The sequence below is a fragment of the Martes martes genome, assembly GCF_963455335.1.
Source record: "Martes martes genome assembly, chromosome: 9".
Lineage (NCBI taxonomy): Eukaryota > Metazoa > Chordata > Mammalia > Carnivora > Mustelidae > Martes > Martes martes.
In genome coordinates, this window is record NC_137896.1 from 67,907,403 (window position 1) to 67,934,751 (window position 27,349).

The following is a 27,349-nucleotide window of genomic DNA, read 5'->3' on the forward strand; positions in this document are numbered from 1 at the left end:
GTACCTGTTTTCCCCCATTTTTAAAATGGAGGTAAAATAATTATTAAGTTAAATTAAGAATATACAATATTAGGCATTGAAGACATGCATTAAATATTAATTCCCTTTCTCTCCATCTTCTTTTTTAAATGGAGAGGGACAAAGCATAAGAATTGTAGCAACTTTCCAGCAAGTAGCATAGGGTAAGGAGGTTTGGAAGTAAAAATGTCTTTTGTTTCGTTTTGCTGTAACTTAGAGAGAGTATTTTCAGGTAATAGAAAGGATCTTGGTTTTAAGAATGCTGTGATTTTTCTGGTACTGTCATTTGTTTTCTTGTAACAGCTTTAATGTGGTATAATTTATATACCATTTAATCTACATTTAAAGTATAATGTTCAATGGTTTTTAGTATATTCACAGATATGTGCACCATCACACATCAATGTTAATTTTAAAATATTTCCATCACCTTAAGAAGAAATCCTATATAGTTTAGCTATTACCTCATTCCCCTATTCTGTCCCTCCCTGGCACGAAGCAACTTCTGATGTACTTTCTGTCTATAAATTTGCCTATTCTGAACATTTTATATAAATGGAATCATATAATATGTGGTCTTTTATGACTGCTTTTTTTCACTCAGCCCAATGTTCTCAAGATTCATCCATTTCTTTTTATTGCAGAATAATACTCCATTATATATCCCACCACATTTTATTTATCTGTCAGTTGATGGATAGTTTGTGTTGTTTCAGCCTTTTGGCTGTTATGAATAATGATGCTATAGATAATTGTGAACAAATGTTTGAGTGAGCATAGCCTTAATTTCTCTTGTGTATATACTTAGGGGTGGAATTGCTGGCTTATATGACAACTATGTTTAACTATTGGTAGAACTGCCATACTGTTTTCCAAGGTGGCTTCCCACTAGCAGAGTATGAGTGTTCTGATTCTCCACATCCTCACCAGCATTTATTATTATCTCACTTTTTGGTTTTACCCATCCTAGTGTTATCTGACTTTCTAAAGTGGTATCTCATTGCAGTTTTGATTTGTATTTTCCTGATGTCTAATGATGTCAAGCATCTTTTCATGTCTTTATTGGCCTTTTTTTTTTTTTTTTAAGATTTTTATTTATTTATTTGACAGACAGAGATCACAAGTAGGCAGAGAGGCCGGCAGAGATTGGGGGGTGGAAACAGGCTCCCTACTGAGCAGAGAGCCCGATGTGGGGCTCGATCCCAGGATCCTGGGATCATGATCTGAGCTGAAGGCAGAGGCTTTAACCCACTGAGCCACCCAGGCACCCTTTATTGGCCTTTTGTATGTCTTCTTTGGAAATAGGTTTATTCAGATCCTTTCTCTATTTCTCAGTTGGGTTATCTCTTTATTATTGAGTTTTAAGTGTTCTTTATACATTCTAGATCAAATCCCTTTTTGGGTACATGATTGACAATATTTTCTTCCATTTTGTGGATTATCTTTTCACTTTTTTGATGGTGTTCATTCCATAACGAAAGTTTGTTATTTTGGTGAAGTCCAATTTGTCTTTATTTTATTGCTCATGCTTTTGGTATCATATCTAAGAATACGTTGTCAAATGTGGGGTCATAAAAACTATTCCCTATGTTTTCTTCTAAGAGTTGTATAGTTTTAACCCTATGTTTAGGCATTTGATCCATTCTGAGTTAATTTTTGTATCTGGTGTGAGGTATCTTTCGCATACGTTTATCCAATTTTCTCAGCATCATTTATTGAAAAGACTATTCTTTCCCTATTGAATGGCCTTGGCACACTTGTTAAGAATCAGTTGATCATAGATGTATGGATTTTTTTCTAGACTCTCAGATTTATTCCAGTGATCTATGTATCCTCTGTCAATACTCTACTGTCTTGATGACTTTTGCTTTGTAGTTAGTTTTGAGATCAAGAAGTGAAAGTTCTTCTACTTTGTTCTTCATTTTCAAGATTATTTGGCTGTTATTGTTCTCTTAACAATTCCATATGAATTTTAGAATCAGCTGGTTAGTTTCTACGAAAAAATCAGCTGGGATACTTTATTGAATCTGTAGATCAGCTTGGGGAGTTTCTGTGTCTCCCTAAAAGATACATGAAATTCCACCCCAGTATCTCTGTATGTAACTTTATTTGGAAATGGGATCTCTGCAGATATAATCAAAATAAGGTGGGGTTCTACTAGTTTAGGGAGAGCACTATTAGTCCAGTGACTGCCATCCTTCCATCATTGTAAGGAGAGATTTGGAGACAGATGGAGTCACAGGAGAGACTCAGGGAGGCCATATGAATATAGAGGCAAGAATTGGAATAATTCTGCCACAAGCCAGGGAATGTGTGGGGCCAATGGAACCTGGGAGAGGCAAGGAATTCTTATTATTTATTATTTTCCTTATTAATTATTATTATTACTCCTTATTAATTATTATTCTCCTCTGGAGTCTTTGGAGGAAGTGTGGCCCTGTCAGCACTTTGATTTCAGACTTTTGGCTTCCAGAACTGTGAGAGAAGTTATCTTCTGTTGTTTTAAACCACCACCTTTGTGGTCCTATGTTATAGCAGCCCTGGCAATGTGGGAGCATTGCCATCTTAACGATGTTAAATTTTCTAGTTCATGAACATGGTATATTTTTCCATCTAGGTAGACCTTCTTTAATTTTATTTTGTAGTTTTTCAGAGTAAGCACGCTGATGTTGTTTCTCGGGGCTCTTCAGCCTTCGGCATGAATGTAGTCGCCCTGGGGTGACAATGGTTTTGCCAGGGTCCTTTCCCTATTTTGTTTCTTGATCTCACCAGGGATAAGCTCCACTGACTGCTGGCTGACTGATGTCTTGTTTTTAACAATGCCTTGGGGGCGTAAATTGCTCCACTGTTGATCCAGTTGAATTTGGGCTTCTTTATGGCTATAGTTTTTGAGATCAGTGTTTGAGGTTTGTTTTGACCTCTGGAGGGCTCTTCTTAGCTGTTTTTTCCCCTCTGGTAAACCAGGCAGCCTATAGTTTAACTTATATCTTTAATGAATCTACCAGTTTCCTGTTAACTGCTTTCCCCACAAGCTCCGTTATTTTTGAGAACACGTTTAGACTTGAACTTCTCCATACTCTATTGAGAATGAAATCAATTCCTTTGGGAACAGATTCAGAGTTTTCTGTTTTAAGGCCTGTGCCTCCCTTGGGCTAAATCTGTGAGCCATGGTTGTGGTGCTGGAGATGGGGACAATGCTGCACTTCTGAGTAACACTCTTGATTTAGTGGCTGAGTGCTGGTGGAGCTGGGGTAGGGCCACAGCCTCCAGTCTCCCTGGCTTGCCCTTTCTTTGTGGATAAAATGAGCTGGGCAAGGGTATGGAGAACCCCAGTTTCTCAGCAGTGCTGGGCTCATGGTAGAGCCTCCATCCCATGAGTTGGGGCTGCGTGGAAGAACTCTCACCTCTCTGTCATACTCAGCCCGAACTTAGCTTTAACAGGTAGGTGGGGACAGGAGGAGAAATGCAGCCCTCCAGTTATGGGAGAGTTATATTCTTGGCCTCACCAGTCTGGAGTGGGATTTCCAGCTCACTGAGCTGGTGAGGGGATTGGGGGAATGGGTCTTTGTTCAAATACCACAGATTCTGGCTGTTCTTAGAGTTGTTAAAGATTTTTCCTTTTTTTTCCCTTTGTTTTTTAAAGATTTTCTTGATAAATGTTTCTTCATTTGCTGTATCTACTTAGGGTCATTTCCAGAGTCTTAAATGGTTGTTTTTAAACTAATTTTCAGGGGTGCCTGGTTGTCCAGTCAGTTATACGTCTGCCTTCTGCTCAGGTCAGGCTGGGATCGAGCCCCACATCTGATTCTCTGCTCAGCAGGGAGTCTTCTTCTTCCTACCCACCTCTCCCACTCCTCCACCCCTCTCATGCTCTCTTTCTCTCTCTCTCTCAAATAAATAAATAAAATCTTTTTAAATAAAATAAAATAAAATAATTTTCACCAGTTTTTTGGGAGGCATTGGTCTGTGGAGCTGCTCATGTGGTCATATCAGAAGTAGAAGTCTGAATAATGATGTTTTTAGTGAGGTTCAGCAAATAACATGTAGGGAAAGAAGAAATCGAGAAATGTGCTCTGTAGTAACAAGGTTGAAATTCACTAACTTTTTTTTTTTTTTAAGATTATTTATTTATTTATTTGACACAGAGAGAGAGAGAGAGAGATCACAAATAGGCAGAGAGGCAGGCAGAGAGAGAGGGGGAAGCAGGCTCCCCGCCGAGCAGAGAGCCCGATGCGGGACTCTATCCCAGAACCCCAAGATCACGACCTGAGCCGAACGCAGAGGCTTAACCCACTGAGCCACCCCGGCACCTCACAAACTTTTATTTCAAAAAGAATCATAAAATATGTAATCCTACTTAACAATTTAATTTTGATTCTTAACTATTAAAAATATTTGTGGATGTGGATAATGCAAATCAGTCAGCTGTGACTATATTTATCATCGTTATATCTGAATGTGTCTGCAAGGATTTCAGGACCCATTATTTCCAGCACATCACAGGCAGTCTTTATTCTCTCTGTTCCCAAAAGTGGAAGAGGGTGGGCTGTCAGTTTTGCAGGCGAAGAAGTCTCCTAGGGAAATGCTTAGGCTTGTGATTTTGGTTTCCTAGGTACAGAGCCAGATGGACTCCTTCGGACAAACTACGGTTCTGTCTTAACAAACGTTGGTGCTGCTCTGCATGGATTTCATGATGTCGTGAAAGGTGAGGCTTGAAAAGGACATCAGTGAGCTGAAAACCTGCATCTTATTTTCTCAGCTCTGCCCAAGTGAGATTTAAACAAATACTGCCAAGGCTAATAGACCCCAGAAAAAGGCTTAGTAGCATTTGGCTTCTGTTGAAGTGCACAGCTCACTGCCGTCTGCTTTTTCCATCTGCTTCATTTCTGAAGGTAAACAAAGCGCTGAAGAGAAACCCTTGTGCACAGTACTTTAGCCAAAAATGCATTGCACTGATTGCAGGCAGGTGTGTGAGTTTTATCAAGCCAGACGTGCTTATTCAGAGGCATTTAGCAAAATACTTTGCATTTGTTAGAGCCCAAGCATGAAGGAATTGAGGAAATCGGGGTTTAAAGTTCCAAGAAAGAATGTACTAACTTTTCACCATCCTGTGCATTTTTATGTTTAAAGTGCCCATTTTAAGCCCTGTTTTGGTCAGGGGAACCTTGAGAAGTGAAGGTCTGGTTTTATGCTTTGGCTGGTGTTTAATTGCTATAGACTAAGAATAAGTCGGCTGAAGGACATTTCATATGCTTCTTAGCTAACTGATTCTGAGTTGACTTTTTAATCTATAGGTCTGCACGGCTTCTTGGTTTTTTTCTTTCTTTTCCTTTTGAAGACAGTTGGTGCAGGGGAAGGAGGAAAGGACAGAAGCAGTTATCAGAAATAGCCCAGATTAATAATAGCCTAGATTATTCATTGTGGTGTGGAGGTAACGATTGTGGACCTGTTACTAGTTTCACAGAAAATAATTCTAAAAACTTACGAGTGTTGGAAAGCATGTACAAGTTGGGTATATTCAGGCCCTTCTGTAGATTGGCATGTAACCTCTGGCACTGGGAATCATTCATTCTTACTGCCAGCAGTCTCACCTGGCACCACCTTACCATTCAGTAAGGTGAATTTCACCACCCCCTTAGTGCCTCTGCTTGTTTCTGTCCTTGCAAACATAATGTAAAGAGAGAATACTGGGAAATAGGAAGGGTGGTTGGCAAGATTATGGGGTCCCCTTGCTAGGTTTACAGTTCAAATTTGTCTTCTTACCTAGCTTGGAAGACAGCTGTGTATCTCTCAGGGAGACTCAGAGTGAACATCAACTGGCATTAACAGAAGAAGCTTTGTGATTTCAAGAACTCTCAAACCTCTTCCCTTCCTGCTTTGCCCTGAATAATTGCTTGATCTGAGGTAGGAGGCAGGGAGGCAGGTGTCAGTGTAAAAAGAGAGCTAGAGATTTATAAACATGCCTATCCTACATGGATTTAAAATAGGTATGAGTTAATCTTTTAACAAGGGAATTCTAAGTGAGAACTGTTGATTTTTAGTCTCAGGTCTAAAGTAGGTAAACTCATAGGAATCATAAAAAGAAACCCCAGGGTGCCTGGGTAGCTCAGTTGGTTAAGTGTCAGCCTTCAGCTCGGGTCATGATGGGATGGAGTCCCACATCAGGCTTCTTGCTCAGTGGGGAGCCTGCTTCTCCCTCTGGCTGCTGCTCCCCTTGCTTGTGCTCTCTCTGTGAAATGAATAAATAATCTTAAATCTTAAAAAGGAAAAAAAATATGGCCTAGGTCACATGGTTTCTTTGTTTTTTTGGATTTAAAAATTAATGCTAAGGAACACCCTAAATAATTGAAATATTTGGACTCAGTAAAGAGTTGGTTCAGGAGAATTATTGCTGTCAAACTACAGTGGCCCTGCTCCAGTAGAAACCACATCAGTGTTCATAGTACTATATGACTTTCATAAGTATCTCAGTCAGTTACCAATCACCTAAAAGTACCTGCCAGCCGAGTTGTATTAAGCTTTGTGTACTTGCAGTAAAATAGTGACTACAACTTTCTGTGGTGTGTAGAAAGAGAATGTCTGTGTTAGGGGCTAGCAAATTCAATATATAAAAATGTTCAGTGGGGCGCCTGGGTGTCTTAGTTGGTTAAGCAGATGACTCTTGATTTCGACTCAGGACATGATCTCAGGGTCCTGGGATCAAGCCCCTTGTCGGGCTCTGTGCTCAGTGGGGAGTCTGTTTGAGTATTCTCTCTCTCCCTCTCCTGTGCTCTCCCGCTCTCTCTCTAAAGTAAATAATTAAAAAAAAAAAAAGTTGTGTTCCACTTGAATTTTTATTCACTTTTTTTATTTTTATATAGAATTTTTATATAGAGGATAATCATTTATTTTTAAAAAATATAATAGTAATGTGCCAATATTGGTTTCTGTGCTGTGAGAACTGTATTATAGTAATGTAAGGTGTTAATAGTAGGGAAAACTGGCTAAAGTGTATACAGAAAGTCTCTGTAACTTTTCTGTGAATCTAAAACTATCTTAAATTACAGTTTATAGATATATGTATATATCTATATTAAATAAATAAAACAATTCACCAGTTTTAAAATTTTAGTAAAAATACTTTTATTCATAAGATAGTGATTTTGTGTTAAAATATCACGATCATATCAGGTTAAATCTGAAATGCCATTTCTTTCTAACTAGTCTTATTTCTTTTTAGTTATCCATAGTCTAAAATCAACTAGATTCCTTGATTCTGAATAAGTGCAATTCTCTGCATACACACCTGTTATAAAAATTAATTTTCGTATTTTGTGATTTATTTTTAGCTTTGTTGGTAATGATAGTTCATGCTGTTGTACCTGAAGTATTCTAAAAAAGGCAGAGGAGAATGAATTGTGAACACTTTATTATTTAGAAATATTACCTTTCCTCATAAATCAGTGTTGTCTTAAGAATTCTCCCATTATCCCTTATTTCCAGGACAAAATCATTTTTTCTCAGAGACCCAGAAAACCCCAAGCTTAGTAGTTTGGCCAGCTTCACCTACTGCAATTTCTTTTAACTTTTTTTATATCTAAGTCTCTCTCCTGTGCTTTCCTGACTGCAGGCTTTGTTGTAATATTCTGGGACTGGGGGCAGTGGCCTGTGAAGCCAGACATGGAAATGTTCAATCCTGGCTTGGCTGTGTAGACCGTTGTCCATGTCAGTTAGGGTATGTACTAACAAACTAGCTACGGTCCAGTAAGGATTGTGGGACATCGTGCCTCTGTTGGTCATTCTGTTCCAGCCTCATGATTAGCCTATAGGAGTGTGAGATAAATTCTCATCTGTGCCTGCCCAGACTATCAAAACAGCATTTTTAACTGGTAAGTACTGGTCAGGGTCATTTACCGAGCACTAGAAGAAGGGCAAACTCTCTAATGAGGAGGGATCATCAGCCACAAGCTGGTGGTGGGAATAGAGACACCAGGATGGTATTAAGAGACTCACTTGTCTCTATTCTTTCCACGTGATTTTGTGACCTAAGTGATATTCAGGATAATCCTGATAGAGTTGGGACCATTTTTTTTGTTATTATTCAGATTTACTGCATAAGTCTCTAAGAGTAGATATGAAAAGTTAACGGGCTGGTTGTGTGCAACTTGTGTATGGATAGTAAGAGTTTTCATTTGATTGCTTTTATAGATATTTCTAAACATTACAGTCAGAAAGCTGCAATAGAGCATGAACTTCCAACAGCAACACAGAAGCTCATTACAACTAATGACTGTATTCTGTCATCATTAGTAGCATTAACAAATGGAGCAGGAAAGGTGAGTTTATAATTTATAGTTTATCTGGTTTATAGTGTCATTAAATTTAATTTAAGTCTTGTGTAAGCTCTTTTTTTTTTCCTTGAATGACATAGGAAAATTAATCTGTAAAAGGATTTTGGAGTATCAGACTTTTTTGTAAAATAAAGTTGTCTTCCTTCTCCTTCTCCCTACCCAATATTTAAAACAATATGGGAATGACTGTTCAGCATTTGTGATGAGTAAGTAGATCACTCACAGTTTTTTTTTTAGGGAGATATTGATGATCAGTATACATCTTTGTGTATATCAAATGTCTCCTTTATAGAAATTGGGAGCATATATAAAAAGAAAAAAAACCCAGTAAAACCTTCATTAAGACTTTTTTGCTCTTAGTTTTTTGTCACATTGCTACTTCTGTGATTTGATTTCTTTTTTTTTTAAGATTTTATTTATTTATTTGACAGATAGAGATCACAAGTAGGCAGAGAGGCAGGCAGAGAGACAGAGAGGAGGAAGCAGGCTCCCTGCTGAGCAGAGAGCCTGATGCGGGGCTCGATCCCAGGACCCTGAGATCGTGACCTGAGCCGAAGGCAGAGGCTTTAACCCACTGAGCCACCCAGGCGCCCCTGTGATTTGATTTCTTAACAAGTACTTTTTTTTTTTAAAGAGTTTTATTTATTTATCTGACAGACAGAGATCACAAGTAGGCAGAGAGGCAGGCAGAGAGAGGAAGGGAAGCAGGCCTCCCGCCGAGCAGAGAGCCCAACACGGGGCTCGATCCCAGGACCCTGGGACCATGACCCGAGCCGAAGGCAGAGGCCCTAACCCACTGGGCCACCCAGGCGCCCCTTAACAAGTACTTTTAAGGTGACTTCAACACGTGTCTTTTCATAGAACCATTAATATTAGATAATGATTATTTGGATCATTAAATACTTAATTATTATCATAAACTGACCAAAATGCATTTTTTCTAAAAATTCTATCTTGGATGTTCTGATTTCAGCAGTTGTTATATTCTCAATACTGCTTTACTGATTTAGATTTCTCTGAGAACTACCCATATATGTGTAACTGGAAGGACTGTATTCAGACCTATCTTAGCCCATTTATTTCAGTGGATGCATCCTAATTTCTCAAGGAAATTTCTCTGTGTTTATATGCCAGTATTTTTCTGACTGGTTGTGGTTTTTTTTTTATTTTTTATTTTTATTAAAATGTAATGTATTATTAGCCCCAGGGGTACAGGTCTGTGAATCGTCAGGCTTACACACTTCTGACTGGTTGCGTTTTATAGAAACATTTTTTTTTCAGGTAATTAAGTGAATCAGAAATGATCACAGATCACATTATATATTCAGTGTCATCTTTCCCAGACTCAGCCTGGTCTTTGTGACACTTTGCTAGAGCTTGGGGCCATCATTAAAAGGTGTTACTTTTAGGTTCTGTCAGCTCATGGATCTGTGCCTACAGAGTTCCTCAGCCAGAAGACCATCGCTGCGGCCCCTTCTTGAACACTTGGATCTACAGGCATGCCATAGCTTCTGAAAATAATTCTAGCTTTGATTAAAGTACGGAAAATTTTGGAAAAAAAACTTTGGCATTTTAGGAGTCTCCACATTTTTCAACTTTTATGAAAACTCTGAAATATATAATACCTGGGTCCTTCACAGCTAATTTTAGATTAGCTTTACCTGAAACCTTAAAATGTCTCAAGGACAGGTCTACGATCTTCATTCTGAGATTTTTGTAAATGGTTTTTAACTGAAATAAGTATATGAACTAATGTTAGTTGGTGACAGCTTAATACTTAGCTAATGTGATTCGATTAAACTAAAATTTATAGTTTATACTTTTTAAAAGCCCTGTAAGAAAATGTAATGATATATGCATATTGAAGAACATTTAGAAAATGTAGAAGTATCAGAAAGAGGAAAGAAAATAAACCTTACTGTATACTGCAATGACCTAAAACGCAAACCCTGGGTATGTGATTTTCCATGTCCTTTACAGGTGATATAAGACTTAAGACCTTTAGAATCCTTTATTTTCTTGAATACTACCTAGAATAGAATTTCATTTGATATAGTAAAATGATGAAAAATAAAACCTTTCAGACCATTAGTGATTCACTGCTTACTTTTTGGTCAGTTTCTGCCAAGGCTTAGGATGTTTTGTTCTATAAGTCACTTCTTATTTATCGAAATAGGATATGCTTTAATGTAACCAATACTTTAATTTTTCTGGCTAATAACCTTCTCAGACATTTTTATTTATATCACCATTTCATACAGCACTGTAGATTGAAAGTCATGGCTCAGTCATGGATCTTCATGGCTGCTGACACAGATTTAACACAAGTTAAATCTATTAATAACAGGGTCTATTAAATTGCTAGTCTTTATTATATGTGTATATAGTCTTTATTATATATGTATTATATTATATGTGTAAATCACAAATTGAGATTTACAGAATTAAGTTTAAGCAAAGTGAACATATTCCAAGGTGCTATGTCATGTCTCTTGTTGGAATTTGAAAAATTCAAAGTTAAAATATGAATAGAATGTATAAATCCAAACATGGATATTTTGAGAATAGTAGCAGAAATTAATGAGGTAAATAGCTCATAGACATGTACAGAATAAACCAGAATTAGTCTTGGTTTTCAGGAAGAGTAGAAGTTGTTTACATTAAGACCTATCAGTAGTCTGGTCTCAATCTTTTTACCGATACTGTCTTTTTATTACAAGTCATTGGTATTTATTTGAAGTATTCTCCTCAAATAAATAAATGTGGGCCTTGGGGCAGGTGTTGAAATTTCATTTCCATTCTCAGCACCTTTAACTCTGCTCCAAACACTGTGAGATATATATGTTAGATATATTATTGGAAAACAAAATCTATCTTCTCGTCACTCTTGATTTAGATCGCATCTTTCTTCAGCAACAACGTGGACTACTTCATTGCATCTCTGAGCTACGGGCCTAAGGCAGCAAGTGGCTTCATTAGTCCTCTTTCAGCTGAATGCATGCTGCAGTACAAGAGAAAAGCTGCGGCCTACATGAAGGCTCTGAGAAAGGTTTGTGAGCTGCTGTTGAATTTGCATCAGAGGAAAAATCAGAAATCATTCTAGAGAATGGCAAGAGTCTTTGCACAGTTCATGTTGTTTAGATTTTACACAAGTCGGGGCACAGGTGGTTGGTGGGTACTGGGGGAGGTCTTTGGGAAGGAGAAGGTGACAGAGACCCAAACTTCAATTAACATGTGATCTCTGCATAGCCCATGTTGGACTCATGTCCCCAGGTGCCTGCTAGGAATATCTAGAATGAGGTAGCCAGGTAGCTAGTAAGTATCCAACCTCAGAAATCTCAAAACTTACAGAAACATAAAAAAATGGAAGCACATTTATAATTGTTTCCTGAATATAAAAATACAAGGTCACTGCAAAAAGAAATCAGAAGGCACCTGATGTGATGAACACTGGATGTTATATGTAGCTGATAAATTATTGAACACTACATCTGAAACTAATGATACACTATGTGTTGACTAATTGAATTTAAATAACTTAAGAACATTGGGGAGGGTATGTGCTATGGTGAGTGCTGTGAAGTGTATAAGCCTGACTATTCACAGACCTGTACCCCTGGGGCAAATAATACATTATATGTTAATTTAAAAAAATTAAAAAAAATAACTAACTTAAGAAAAAAAAGAAATCAGATGATACAGTAGTACATGAAGAAGAAAATTATAGTTGCATCAAATCCCACCACCCAGATGTAGCTACCATTAACTTTGTTAGAGTATCTCCAGATCCAAAAAAATTTTAGTGCATGTGTGCATACACATAGGAAACACACATGTATATGCTATAGAAAGCAAAGTGTATCTGAATATATACAGTTTTATTTATTTATTTATTTGAGTGGGAAGAGAGAGTGCATGAGCATGGGGGAGAGCCAGAGGGGCAGAGGGAAGGGGAGAAGCAGACTCCATGCTGTGCAGGAAGCCCGACCCCAGGCTCAATCCCAGGACCCTGAAATCATGATCTGAGCCAGAGCCACACACTTAACCTACTAAGCCACCTGGGTGCCCCATATACACTGTTTTAGAATCTGTTTTTTTCCTCATAGTGAATTGTAGATATAAAAATTGTGATTTTTATATATTAAATAATATATGTCTATAACTATAAATTGTTATAGTATTTCATTCTGTAAATGTGTTATAATTTAGCCAATGCATTGCTTGTGGATATTTAGGTTGTTTTCTATTTTTCACTGTTACCTGTGGAGTTACAGTAGATATTCTTGCTCCTGCAACTTTGTGCATTTGGTTTTTACCTTTTTCCCTTGTTTTTTAAACTTTTAGTTACACATAATGCATAATAAACACATTCTTATATTATATTAGAACATTACAGATTAAGTACAGTCCCTAATTTTACTTTCTCTAGAGGTGACTATAGTGTTTAGTTTGGTGTATAACCTTCCAAAATCTTGGAGCATTTACATACATCCATATAAACTTAAAGACAATATACAATAAATAGAGTTTTCTTTCTTTTTAAAACCTAAATGCATGTTTCATTGTGCAATTGTGCAACTTCATTTTTTCATTTAAAATATTTTAGGGGTGCTTGGCTGGCTCAGTTGGAAGAGCATTCAATTCTAGATCACAGGGTCATGAGTTTGAGCCCCACATTGTGTGTAGAGATTACTAAAAAAATAAACTTAAAAAAAATTAAGGGGCACCTTGGTGACTCAGTGGGTTAAGCCTCTGCCTTCGGCTCAGGTCATGATCTCAGAGTCGTGGGATGGAGCCCCGCATGCGGCTCTCTGCTCAGCAGGGAGCCTGCTCTCCCCCTCTCTTCTGCCTGCCCCTCTGCCTACTTGTGATCTCTCTCTCTGTCGGATAAATAAATAAAATCTTTTAAAGAAATTAAAATGTTTTAGATATATAGAATTGGTAGATCACTATGTTGTATACCTGGAACTAATGTAAGATTGTTCATCAGTTATACTTTAAAAGAAATGAAAAAAAAGGAAAAAAAAAGTATGTTTTAGAGATGTATATCATTACATATGGTGGCTGCTATATTCCTTTTAAATACAGCATAGAAGTCTATAATATGGTTGTTCTGTGGCTGATTTAGGTATTCCCTATTGCTAGGCATTTAGGTTCATTCCAGTTTTTTACTGTTATGATAATACTGCAGTGGGTAACTTTGTAAATGCCTCAGGCATATGTATGGAATATTGAGTAGTAGAATGTTCTAGATCATGTGGTTTGCACATTTTGGATTTTAATATTTATTGCAAATTGCCCTTAAGAGTAGCTGTACTGTTTTATATTTCTAGCAATGTATAAGGCTACCTATCTCCCTATGTTTGTCTAATTAATTATGTCTTTAAGATTAATTTTCCAAAATGGAATTGCTTAATCAAAGTCTGTGAATCTTTCAAATTTTGGCACATTTCTTCCAGACTCCACTTCAGAAGGTTACCTATTTATAGTTTACCAGCAGTAGAAGTATAAATTTAACCCATGAATTTAATATTTATCCATCTCAGAGACAAGAGCTTTCTTACTGTTATTTTAATTTGCATTTCTTTGCTTATTGAAGTGGAACATCCTTTCATAAAGTTATCGTTTGTATTCATTCTGCCAGTTCTCTGTTCATTGTTGACCTATTTTTAGATAGGTGTTCCTAATTAGGGTTGAAAGAGTTCCCTATTATACTAAGAATTTTATTTTATTTTTTATAGTAAAATTGTTAATCCTGTGTCTTTGTTGGAAATATTTTCCTTCCAGTTTGCTGTTGTATTTTTTTTTAATAGAAGTTTTAATTTTTATATCAGTGAACCAGTCTTTTTCTTTATGGTGGTGATTCTCAGCTAGGGGTACTTTTCTTTCTTTCTTTCTTTCTTTTATTTTTTTATTTTTTTTTAAAGATTTTATTTAATTTATTTGACAGAGAGAGATCACACAAGTAGGCAGAGAGGCAGGCAGAGAGAGGGGGGAAGCAGGCTCCCTGCTGAGCAGAGAGCCCGATGCGGGGCTCCATCCCAGGACCCCGGGATCATGACCCGAGCCGAAGGCAGAGGCCTTAACCCACTGAGCCACCCAGGTGCCCCATCTTTCTTTTTTTTAAAGATTTTATTTATTTATTTGACAGAGACAGGAAGAGAGGGAACACAAGCAAGTGGAGTGGGAGAGGTAGAAGCAGGCTTCCCGCTGAGCAGGAAGCTCAGTGCTATGTGGGGCTCCATTCCACGACCCTGGGATCACGACCTGAGCTGGAGGCAGTTGCTTAACAACTGAGTTGCCCAGGCGCCCCTAGGGGTACTTTTCAGGATTACGGAAATGTTCACTTATATTTTCTTCCATTATTTTCATGGCCTAAATTTTAAAATTCAGATCTTTAATCTATCTTGGATTCATTCTGATATAAGTGTAAAACAGGGAATCTAAGTAGTTATTTTTCTAATTTATTTACTGGTTGTCCTTACAGCATTTATCCAGTCCGTCCTTTCTCCACTGACTTAGAAAAAATGCACCATTTATCACATAATATATTTTTGTCTATGCTTTTGTCTGTTTCTAGATTTTTTATCATCTTTCTTTGTTTTGCAAAGTTTTATTGGGGATTTAATTGGCATACGAAAACTGTATATTTGAAATATATAGTTTGATAGTTTTGTCATATGTCTCCACCCTTGAAATCATGGTCAAGACAATGCCCCTTAGTAATCTTTACTCCTGCCTCTCTGCCCCATCTCCTGACAGTCTGCTTTCAAAAAAAAAAAAAAAAATTGAGATGTAAGTGACAATACAATATTATATAGTTTCAGGTGTACAACATAGTTATTCAACATTTATATACATTATAATGTGATTACCAAAATATCTCAAGCTACTGTTTGTCACCATACAATGTTGTTACTTACTATTTATATTCCTTACTGTGTATTTGTATCCCTGTATCTTATTTATTTTATAACTGGAAGTTTGTACCTTTTAATCCCCTTTCCCTATTTTGCCCATCCTCCCCCCACCGCCCTTCTACCTGGCAACCATCTGATTTTTCTCTATATCTCAGTCTGTTTTTGTTTTTTGTTTTTATTTTTTAATTTGTTTTGTTGTTTAGATTTCACATAGAAGTGAAATCATATGGTATTCAGTACAAGTCCTTACGGTGTTAGTGTAGATTATAACCGGAATTACAGGCCCCTCTTCATTATTTTTCTTAAAAAAAGTTCCTTGTCGGGGCGCCTGGGTGGCTCAGTGGGTTAAAGCCTCTGCCTTTGGCTCAGGTCATGATTCTGGGGTCTTGGGATCGAGCCCCGCATCGGGCTCTCTGCTCAGCGGGGAGCCTGCTTCCCTTCCTCTCTCTCTGCCTGCCTCTCTGCCTACTTGTGATCTCTGTCAAATAAATAAATAAAATCTTAAAAAAAAAAGTTCCTTGTCCTAGTAGTAAAGGAAATTATGTTGGCATATATCTGAATTTATTACTGAACCCCATTTAGCGTTCTCATTTGTGTAGGTAGGATCAGGGAATGATATGATCTTTTAATTGAATTCTTATGCTTTTTCCATAGCCCCTCTTGGAGTCTGTGCCTTACGAAGAAGCACTGGCCAACCGCCGGGTCCTACTTAGCTCTACAGAAAGTCGAGAAGGCCTTGCACAACAGGTATGGCGCCTGGCGAATCATGCTGCTTGTTAAAAGAGGATAAATGTTGAATCCCCTGGAGAAGGCTTTCAACACAGAACAATTTAAAAGGCTGTATAAGTAAACATGTAAAATTAATGGTTTAACACATGCTAAAAAGCACTATAAACATAATTCACTGGAGAATGTTTCTTGATACTCTAAATAAGTCATCTTGATTCAGTTGGTGGTGTAATTGCCACTAAAGTAATACCAACACACTTGGGACACGGTGATTCTTTTTCTCTAAGCACTAGATTTAAATGTCGGGAATAATAAGGCAAAAAAAGGGGGAGGAGCTAGAGACTCTGAGTTATTTTTATTTCCTAAATGATCTGTAATGAAGAATTTCCCATATTAAGTCAGTCGGTCAGTCGAATTTGGGGGCTAGGTGGCGGTGGGAGGGACTAACTTTTCCAGAAGTTGGTGCACACTGACACTGGTTTAGCTTTTGCCAGAGACTTATTCTCCTCAACAACAGGCTTGCTTTAAGTTTTGGAGGTATTTATCTTAAAAGAGAGTACAAATAAAGTCACCTGAGACTTTATTTTATCTGTGCTGACACGTGTCACTTATCTTTTCGACATTAGTATGCCAGGATGTTGAAACTGGAAATTTAATTTAGAGAGTAATTCCTGAAAAACAAAATTCCTGGAATAAACAATAAAATGGAGAATACTTTAAAAATTGAGTTTCAGTTTTCTTCTTATTTTATGTAAGGAAAGTAAAGGCTCAAAGAAATTAGGCACCTTTTACCCAGAGTAGCTAGTAACTGGGGAGAGCTGTCTGTTTATTTTCCCACTCTGCCATTGACCAGCTGCAGGCTAGTCTGATAAGCTCTCTGGGCGTCACTTCCTGCCTCTCTGCAATGAGGTTAATATCTGCCTTTCTGGGTCATGTAAGGATTAATTGAGCCGAAGGGAGGCAGTGTGATACAGTGAAAAGAATCAGAGTTATGAGCCAGACAGATGGAGTCCCAAATCCTTGCTCTGCCGTTTGCTAGCTTAGCAGGTGGTTCAGCTGCTGGGAGCTTTAGTTCTGCTCTGTGAAAAATGAGAATTGAAGGACTGTGAGGCTTCAGTGGAATAATGACAGGAAAGTACTGTGAACAGTGTCTGCTACATGGTAATTGCTCAACCATGATAGTTGGTAAAGCATTTGGAATTCACTGTAAGCTTGCTTTTATTTTCATGTAATTCTCAAGCTTTTATTTGTCCTGAGAATTAGTTTTTTAAACTTCTTGTTAAATGGAGTATAACATAGTTTAAAAAAGTATACAAATAATTAATGTATAGTTGATCCTTGAACAATGTGGGGGTTAGGGGCATTGATACCCCATGCCCATGCAGTCAAAAATCCGTGTATAACTTCTTATTCCCCAAAAACTGAACTACTAATAGCCTACTGTTGACTAGAAGCCTTACTAAGGGCATAAACAGCTGATTAACACATGTTTTGTTCTTATGTATATTATATACCACATTCTTATAATAAAGTAAGCTAGAGAAAAGGTGTTATTAAAAAAATCATAAAAAAGGGGCTCCTTGGTGGCTCAGTCAGTTGAGCAGCTGCCTTCGGCTCGGGTCATGGTCCCAAGGTCCTGGGATCAAGCCCCGAATTGGGATCCCTGTTGGAGGGGAGTCTGCTTTTCCCTCTCCCTCTGCCTGCTGCTCTGCCTACTTGTGCTCTCTATCTGTCAAATAAATAAATAAAATCTTAAAAGAAAATCATAAGGATGAGAATATAGATTAATAGTACTATATTATATATGTTGAAACAAGTCCTTGTGTAAGTGGATCCACGTAATTAAAACCTAGGTTGTTCAGGGGTCAACTGTATAGCCCAATGAATTTTCGCTAGTTACTGATGTAACTAGCACCTAGATAAAATTTTTTAAAAAAAGAACATTTCTGTATGTAAGGTATACCTTTAAAAAAAATTTCCAGAAGCCTTCCTCATGCCCCTATTATTCTCCTTGCCCCCAAAGAGAACCATCATCCTGTGTTATAATACAGTAGATTAGTGAAAGTTTCAATAAATGGACTTTTCATTAAATGAGGTTTTATAATATATATTCTTTTAGGTCTGGCTTCTTTAGTCCAACATATCTGTCATGCTCATCATGTTATATGTAATTGTAATCTGTCCATTTTCACTGTTGTTTAGTACTCTTATTCTTTTTTCAGTCTAGGAGTATTTGGGTAGTTTCAGGTGTTTGGCTATCCTGGTGCTGCTGTGAGCATCCTTACACGGGTCTTCTGGTAAACATGCACACTGTTCTATTGCGGATACACCTGGAAGTAGATTTGCTGGGGCAGAGGATAGGATGTTTTCAGCTTTAAAGATCCAGCCAAACAGTTTTTCAAAGTGTCTGTCCCACATTCTAGTCCTCCCAGCATTAGATGGTAGTTCCAGCTGCTCCACAAACATGCCCATCTTTGTATTTTCTCTCTTTTTAATTGTAGTCATGCAGGAGGTTTTAAATTGCTTTTTCTTGATAGTGACATTGAGTACCTTTTTTTATGTTTTTAATCTTGTTCAATGTCCAAGTCTTTTTTTTTTTTTCCTATTTTTTTTACTGGGTTGCCTATCTTTTTCTTACTAATTTCTAGAAGTTCTTTATATATTCTAGATACTAGTCCTCTGTTAGATACATGTTTTGCAGATGCCTTCCATCTTATGGCTTTTCTTCTCACCCTCTTAATATCTTCTGAAGAACAGAGATTTTTAATTTTACTCTCCTCTCTCTCAGTTTCTTGTTGTGCTTTTTGTGTCTTGTTCAGTATTTCCTTTTCCCTGTTTAACAATCAGGCTTTTTTGTTTTTACTTCTGGGAGGTAGTTCGGGTTGAAGTTCTGTGAAGCCTTTCTTGAGCCACTAAGTTTTATCTGCATCGTCCTCTAAGGTGCAGAACTCTATTGCTTTTCAAGGTTCAGCAGAGTTTGGAAAAGATCTCTAAACTGGAGCAGGAAAAAGAACATTGGATGTTGGAAGCACAGTTAGCCAAAATCAAGCTAGAGAAAGAAAACCAGCGGATTGCGGATAAGCTGAGGAGTACGAGCAGTGGGCAGGGGCTCGGGTTGGCCCAGGAAAATGCCACTGGGGTGAATGCGGCAGGCCGGGAAGAAGCCTCAGCCAAGGCTATGCTGGAGCCTGCTCACAGCACTAGTCTGGTAAGTATCTTCTTCTTTTTTAATGCCAACCGGTAAGGGCTTAACGTAGTGTTTGATGTTAACTATTTAAATTATATGTCAGTGACGGGCCCCTCAGTGGCTCAGTTGGTGAAGCATCCGAATCTTGATTTTGACTCGGCCATGATCTCAGGGTTGTGGGATCGAGCCTCGTGTCAGGCTCTGTGCTCAGTAGGGAGCCTGCTTGAGATTCTCTCTCTCCTCTCTGTCTGTCCCTCACTGCCCCCACCTCTTAAATAAATAAGTAAATGAATGAATAAATAAATAAATAACATGTCAATATAAAACAGGTATAATCCACATGTCCTAGGAAGAGCAAGTGGTGAGCAGGATGCCTCCTTCAAAAAGCTACTAGCTTTTGCGTGAGACTTGCCCATGGTGAGGACTGTATTCCTGGAAAAGGTCTAGCAAGTAAAATTTTAAGGTGATTCTGTTTTCCATAGAAATATTTGTAATATGGGGTTATGTTTCTGACCAAGGGCTTGAATGTCTTCCTTTTCGTAGAAATGGCCACAAATACCATTTTAAACCAATTACATAGTTCCTAGAAAGTATACGGCTTTACAATGTATATATAAAATACATAAACCCATCAGGTTATCTTATAACCTTTTCTTTCTTTCTTTCTTTCTTAAGATTTTATTTTTAATTTATTTGACACAGAGAGAGAGAGAGAGAGAGAGCGAGTGAGAGCGCATGAGCAGGGGGAGGAGAGGGAGAAGCAGACTCCTTGCTGAGCAAGGAGCCAATCCCAGGACCCTGGGATCATGACCTGAGCCGAAGGCAGACACTTAAACAACTGAGCCACCTAGGTGCCCCTACAATCTTATATTTCTTGCCTTATTTTTAACTGCAGTGATTTAGAAGGTGAAGAAACATCAATATTGGAGCTATTAATTACTTCAAGTAACTTCAAAGTTACTTTAAGTTTTCTAATTGTAATATTCTGCCTACAGTAAAAAAAATTAGAAAATCAAGTAAAGAAGAAATCAGAGGGGAAAAACCCCTCATAATCAGAAATATGCCTTATTAGGTACATTTTTACAAGTCTTTCTTGAAGATCTTGGGGTGACCCATGGTACTTCTGTCCTAAGGCTTTTGACATTACCACCCCCCACCCACGCCATAGCTCACTGATGCAGTGAAAGGGCAAGTTATAGTCCTTTTCAGATTTACCTTGCATCCTATTCAGGGCATTCCTGATAATGAAACATACAAACCAGCTTTTATTTCAAGATGTATATAGACCCTATTGCATCTTATAGTGTCAGAAACTCAGTTTATTAATAATTTTCCTGGATGTGGTACTGGTATTATGATTATTTAGGAGAATATCCTAATTTTGGGAGATAAATGCTAAAGTATTTAGGTCAGGTATCCTAATACATGCAATTTACTTTCCAACTATTCAGGGAAAAAATATAGATATAGATAGATAAACCAAATATAGCAAAATGTTAGTTATTAAGTATTGGTGGTAGATATATAGATGTTTCTTAAACTTTTTCCTCAACTTTCTGTATATTTGAAACTTTTCTTAATAAAATATGGGGGGAAAATTAAAATTTTTAGAAAAGCAAAAATACATAAACCAAACTTCTCAGGGTTTTGACTGGTGTAGACACTATGCTCGCAGGATGATCCTGTGGTGACCCCCTGATCCCAGGTCTCAGTCCCAGACACGGGTCCTGCACATTGCCTCTGGCGAGGGCAAGCAGACTATCTAGAGGCACATTCAGGGAAAGGAGGGTGGCACAGAAGAGGTAACATGAATGGGTTTCAAAAGTCAGTAGGAGTTCAAGGCAAGAGAAGAGTATTTCAGGCCAGGAGACAGGTATCACCACATAACCCTCCTTCTGTCCTGTATGAGGCGGATTCCTGCCAAAAACAGCCTGAGACCATTCAGATGAAAAAGCGATGGTGTTTTCTGCCTTCTTGATATTGCTCCTTTTCAACCTTTTTTTTTCTTTCTTTTTTAATTTTTATTTTATGCCCTTGTTTTCACCTGCCCCTAGTGAACTTCACTGAACGAAGTATGTAGCTCTGTGTATCCCTCCTTTCTCTCATCTTCCTTTTGGGTGTCAGGAACAAGTCTGTGCCCATTTTAAAATTAACTGACTAAGGAAGCTCATCTTACAGGCCCCCAGAAGATTAGTTTGGTTCCAGCATCTTGGGACTGAAAAGTTGTATCAGATAGATACATTATTTCTAACCCTATGGCACTGCAATGGTTGAATGCATAGTATTTGTCATTAAAATACCTAATGGTATAATTTGAGCTTTCAGGCACCTGCCAGTTTATCATGATAAAATATGGCAGTAATCTTAAGAAAGGAAAAGCACAGAATAATATAAATTTCTGTTTCTTGCTGGAATTAAAAAGCATTAGTAGAATTTGAAATATATGTTTTATGTATAAAGAGAGTACATGCACACTGTAGATAATTAAAAACTACAGTAGGGTAAAAGAAGAGAAAAGTTGACATGCTGCTGAATACCCAAGCAACTACCGTTAACATTTTTCCTACAAAATTTCACACATGGTTGATATTTTGGTATATAAAATTTCAAACCTTCTAGGGTAATGTGAATACACAAACATTTTGCTATTATTAGAAATCTGTATAAACTTAGTGGTTGATTGCATAGTATTCTACTTAAAATATTCCTTAGTTTACCTGTAAGTGGACATTGTTTATAATTTTTACAGTTTTAAATAGCATCTGTTTGGATGCATAAGGCACTTTCTGCATCTCAGGTGATGTCTTTGAGATGTATTCTCAGCGTTGGAACTTACTAGGTCATAAAGTACAAATGTTTTAGAGTTTCTGACCTTTTAATGCCAAATTGTTTTCTAAAAAGGCCGTATTAGTTTACACTCCTATTCACATCATATGAGAAAATGTTGAAATTATGAACATTAAGTTTTCCTTCCATTTATATGATCCCATTCATTGGTGGGTCCGTGTGCTGTAACATTCTCAAACCGTAACCCGGGAGTCAGGGGATAAGGGGGAGGAGGCAGAATGTAGATGTACGCTCAGAGTTCCTTTTGCCAAATGTAGTCATATTTGAATATATAAAATTAAATGATTGGCATGTTACCATAAACAGTTTTTAACTAAAAGAGAAAGACTAATTGCTACTTCTGCTTCAGTGAGTAGAAAATTATGGTTCTTTAAAAAAAAATAAGACTTATAAACGATCCTTTTTACAGCTAGGTGGGCATGACATTCATTAGCGTGTACTCTGTTGATACACAGATCAATGTTCAAAGTAATACTCTTGAGGAGATGATTTAGAATCTGTGAAAAGTGTTTATCAGGTGTCCTCTATGAGTGTATCAGAATCCACTGAAACTGAGTTTCCATGGTTCCTTAAGTTACTGTGCCCAAGCACATGCCTTTCCACTTTGGATAATAACCTGAAATCATTATTCATGACTATCTGTTATTGAAATCTTAATCCACAAAAGCAATCTTTAAAAAACTTGGCAGAACCCTAACATGTCTGAAATTACATTTTCTTTTTCCTTAATTTAGATCTGAAATGAATACTTACTAATGTCAAAACATTACATCAAAAGTGTATTTCTTCTTTCTCCTTTTGAACTTTCAGCAGAGTGTTATTTGTGTTTTCTGTTTGGAATGTTCAGTTGTTATGGTCACAATAAAACTGTCTTTACCCCTCCTTGGCTACTGCTTTGGAAATAGGCATAGAAATGAGAAGATGAGTCAGAGCTATTCTTCCTCTTTCTCTTCCCAGGCAATTTGTTGGGTTTCAGTGAAAAGGACTACAGCATTTCAAAAGGAAATAGTGATCATTATCCATTACTGCCTCATGATGGAAATAGGGAATGCAGTTAGCTTTCTGTAGGTACAGCCTCCTGGTAATAGAAGACTATGCAGGTCATCTTCTAGGTCTGCACTCCCAGTGCACTTAAAAACAGTGTGAACTGAGAAGAGAAAATATTACAAGTGTTGGAGCTATTGTGTTGGAAGTCAAAACAGTCTGTTCTAAAGCTTTTTTTCCTTTTATGTTCTAGATTGGGATTTTAACCAGGACATCTGACAATGAGGTAATATGTGCTTGGCGTCACGTTTGTTTGTAAATATTTGGCTGTGTGTTTGTTCACAAAATCCTGCAGAAGTCAGCTTTGTCAAATTGTGTTCTGACAGTTCTAGCAAATGTGGAGTCAGTGTTTTTCTCCTCCATCCACAGGTCCATGTTGCTTTTCTTGCTGGTTCTATTTTAACTGTCACCAACAAATTATAGCCTGTTTTTGTAATCGCCTCGTTGAATGACTTGGCTTGGCAGTTTGACAAGGTGTGGTGGGAGCCTGGCCATCAGCTTGGCTGGCATCCTGTGTGAGGCTTCAGGCCTCCCAGTGGGCAGGCTGGGGAGCGGGGCTTTTCAGGGCCTTGACCAACAGTGTGCTTGCGAGTTCTTTCCAGCCCTCAAGTGAGTGAACCCAGGTCAGATTTGGCTTTTGAATTTGGAAATATTATAAAATGTAACTTTATAAATAACCTCTTAAGGAACACTGAAGTTCTTCAGCTTTCCACTCAATGTGGCAAGCTGATAAATATAGTTCCAGTAGGTTGGTAAGTTATTTGATTTCCTTATTGTCTTTTAGTTTAGGTAATCTTGAACTTCTATATATATTTTTAAACTAAACTCCATAGTGCACCATTGCTAGAGTAATAAACTAGAAGAAACATTGGTCTGGGACAAGGGCCGTAAACTGTTCATTATAGAAATAGTTTAATTGGTTAATGTGTTTAAGAATATTAGAGCTATCTTAACATAATTTGGGGGAAGAAAAGAATGTTTGGCTTTTAGGGGTTCCCCTGCCTTCTTCCACTGAGAGGAGGACATAGGTGTCAGAAGGATGGAGATTTTGAAAGCCAGCTTTGTGGCTCATCACAGTGGGATGGAGGGACATGGCCACAGAGGTAGTGGGCCTCCTAGTACTTCACTGCTGCTCTGTTCTTTTGAAGCCATAGCCTTGTTCTGATATGAGCAGGCTGCTGAATAAAAGAAATTTGGAATATACATTTACCTGGTTTGTCTCAAGTTACTTTGAGGGGTAGGGAAACTATGACTTCTATCAGATTTAACATGAAGATGTACAAAATGTTGCCTTTTTTTTTCCTAGAGTGATGGTCGTCTTTTCTACGAAGTGCTTCATTTCACTGGCATTTGTTTATTTAGCTCTGTGTGCTCTGTTTAGGTTCCAGATGTGGAATCTCGTGAAGACTTAATTAAAAATCACTACATGGCCAGGATAGTGGAACTGACTTCTCAACTGCAGCTGGCTGACAGTAAGTCAGTGCACTTTTACGCTGAGGTGAGTGGAGAGTGGATTAGATTTGGTGGCTTTTCCCAATCCAGGCAGGAATTAGGGCACTGCCCAGGTCTCCTGCTGTTCACTGGAAGAGAGAGGTCTGTGTCTGTGCATCCCTGTGTTGGAATTTATATTGATTGGCCTATATCCAAACAAAAATCTTCATTTCAACAAATACAGGACTGATTTGTCCTTTCCAGGTTACTGAAAGATAGTTGAGAGACTTCTAAGTCGCCTTTCCTATGGTCACATCACAGATACTTGGAGCATTAGTATTAGTGATTATTTGTTTTAGACAATTATAGGCAGGTACACATTCACAGGTCAAGGAAAATTCATGCAGAGAAATTAAAAAGCAAAGTACGCCTTGTTTTTCTTTTTTAAATACTCTTCAATTTCTAAGTGGTAGAAATGAGTTTCTATGAATGATGAAATTAAAAAATGTAACCTTTTAAAACCTTTGTTACATAATCTTTTTTTTTTTTTTAGATTTTATTTATTTATTTGACAGAGAGAGATCACAAGGAGGCAGAGAGGCAGGCAGAGAGAGGGGGGGAAGCAGGCTCCCTGCTGAGCAGAGAGCCTGATGTGGGGCTCGATCCCAGGACCCTGAGTCCACGACCCGAGCCAAAGGCAGAGGCCTAACCCACTGAGCCACCCAGGCACCCCTAATCTTACCTTTTGTTATATTTTCTTCTTTACCAAATAATTCATTTTCTTAGGTGAATTAGAAAAACACTATGTAAGACACTCAATAAAACCATACACAGTTTGTTAATTACAAAGGAGAAAATGAAGGAGAAAGTATAGAAATCAGAGTATGAGACAAATGGTAAGACAGAATCGCTGTCACTCAACATGTTAGAATACCCATAAGGTATCTGATTTAAAACTTTAAAAGATCAGTTACAGATGGCAGACAGAGAATTATATTGCCTTAAATTGTTAAAGAAATTGAGAAAGAAAAGGCAGCACCCTTTATTGGGACTGACTTTGTGATTTTCTCCTGCACTGCAGACACGGAGAGCCCAGTTGCTGGAAGTGAAGAGGGGCCTTGCTACATTTTCCCTGAAATAAATGATGTGTCTAGCTCCGTGTTGCTCACAAGCCTCCATTACCTACCTGTTTGGTTAACAGCTGGTAGGGCTGTAGAGAGTGGGCAGCACAGCAAGCTGACTGACCTACAGTGGAGCCGCCATAGTGCTGAGCTCCTGAGCCCCGGAATTGTGTTCTTGTCTGGGTCCCTAACTGCCTTCTCAGTTAGTGTCTCAGACTTGATTGCCATCGCAGTGAAGACCCATACCTTGCAAAACTCTCTCCCTCTTTTTCAGGTGTGGTGTTGAGCACATGGTAGATGTTTGGTTAATAGATGGTGGTTGATTTGACTGGCAGAACTTTCCTGAAATTCTCTTATGAGGAATGAAATGAGTAGTTGGGGAATATCTGAGGCTCTTTTATTTCCAAGAGATTTGCTTATCTTGGTAAATGTGCTGCAAGAATTTCTACATTGTCCTAGTTTTTCCTTGTTTATAAACAGGAAGTGGTGACCCCTCCATGTGACTTTATGGGAATAGTTAGTCTGAGTGTCTGAATGTCGACACAGCATTCAGATGTGTCTCAACAGGTCCTCCTTGTCAGTCGCATGCATGGCCTTATCAGAAGTTTAGTGAGCCTTTTAATGGCACACCGTCTTTGAACAATAGTGAGAAACAGAATTTTTCTTTTTTTCTTCTTGATCAGGTCTGTCTCTGGAGAGCATAGCTTTGGTAGAACCCCAAAGAAAGGAGCTTGGATCTTTGCATTCCTGCCCTCACTTTGTTCTCCCCTAGAGCCTAATCTGTAGCCTGGGGCTGTAAAGCTTTTATTGTTCTGTAACCCTGTCTCTAATAGAGGACTTAAAACACAAGAAAAGTGCGTTTAGGATTCATCTTGCATGGTCAGATGCCACTGACAACTTTTGAAATAACCAATTCTGTTCTCATCCAATGTGAGGATAAATGAATCCTGGGTAAATGTATAAAAACTTCTTAAGGGGCGCCTGGCTGGCTCAGTCAGTAGAATGTGCGACTCTTGATCTTGGGGTTGTGAGTTCAGGCCCCACGTTGGTTGTAGAGAGTACTTGATAATTAAATCTTTAAAAACAAACAAACAAACAAGTTTTTTGTAACCACGGGTCATCAGGCTAGAGCTAGGAGAAACCTTGATAGGCTTGAGTTAGTAGACATTTTTCCTTCTTAAAGTGGTGAGAGGGGGACCATATCTTATGCGTACTCCAGTGTGTGGTACAGGCCTGAAGTGAATTTGGTTTGGGGAAATGCCCCCTGAGGTAACAGGGTGTTTTCCAATTTAACAGTGCCGAGCACTCTCGAAGAGACTGGCCTTGGCTGAAAAGTCTAAAGACGCACTGACAGAAGAGATGAAAGTAGCCGGTCAGAACATCAGCAGACTTCAGGTGGGTTCAGAAGTGTTTCCTACATGGGGTTAATACTGTTTTCACTGGAAGTTCTGGGGCCGCAGAGTCAGCATTTCCTTTCCAAAATAGTGGTGTTCACCCTCTAGACATACATTTTTCTAACTACTTTATTTCTAACTCATTTTAAAGTAATATCTTACTTATGTCAGGCAAAAAGTTGTATATTGCTTATTTCTCCAACTTGATTTTATTTTAAATAGCTTTGTAGTCAGCATTTCCTAAAATGATACTTATGTACCCACCCCTGGCCTCCCTCCCATCCTTAATCCCCGTCATGGTGGGCTGTACTCTTGTTCTGTTCACGTG

The 27,349-nt window shown here is 38.1% G+C and overlaps 1 protein-coding gene across 1 annotated transcript in view; it reads left to right on the forward strand.

The window, feature by feature from the left end:
• PPP1R21 (protein phosphatase 1 regulatory subunit 21) overlaps positions 1–27,349 on the forward strand; it is a 60,757-nt gene that overhangs the window by 28,895 nt on the left and 4,513 nt on the right. Inside the window, exons 13-20 of the mRNA XM_080812848.1 lie at positions 4,631–4,723; positions 8,206–8,333; positions 11,245–11,397; positions 15,923–16,015; positions 18,963–19,205; positions 23,269–23,301; positions 24,457–24,573; positions 26,924–27,022. Coding sequence (XP_080668974.1) covers positions 4,631–4,723; positions 8,206–8,333; positions 11,245–11,397; positions 15,923–16,015; positions 18,963–19,205; positions 23,269–23,301; positions 24,457–24,573; positions 26,924–27,022 — 959 coding nt within the window. The remainder of the gene's footprint in view (positions 1–4,630; positions 4,724–8,205; positions 8,334–11,244; positions 11,398–15,922; positions 16,016–18,962; positions 19,206–23,268; positions 23,302–24,456; positions 24,574–26,923; positions 27,023–27,349) is intronic.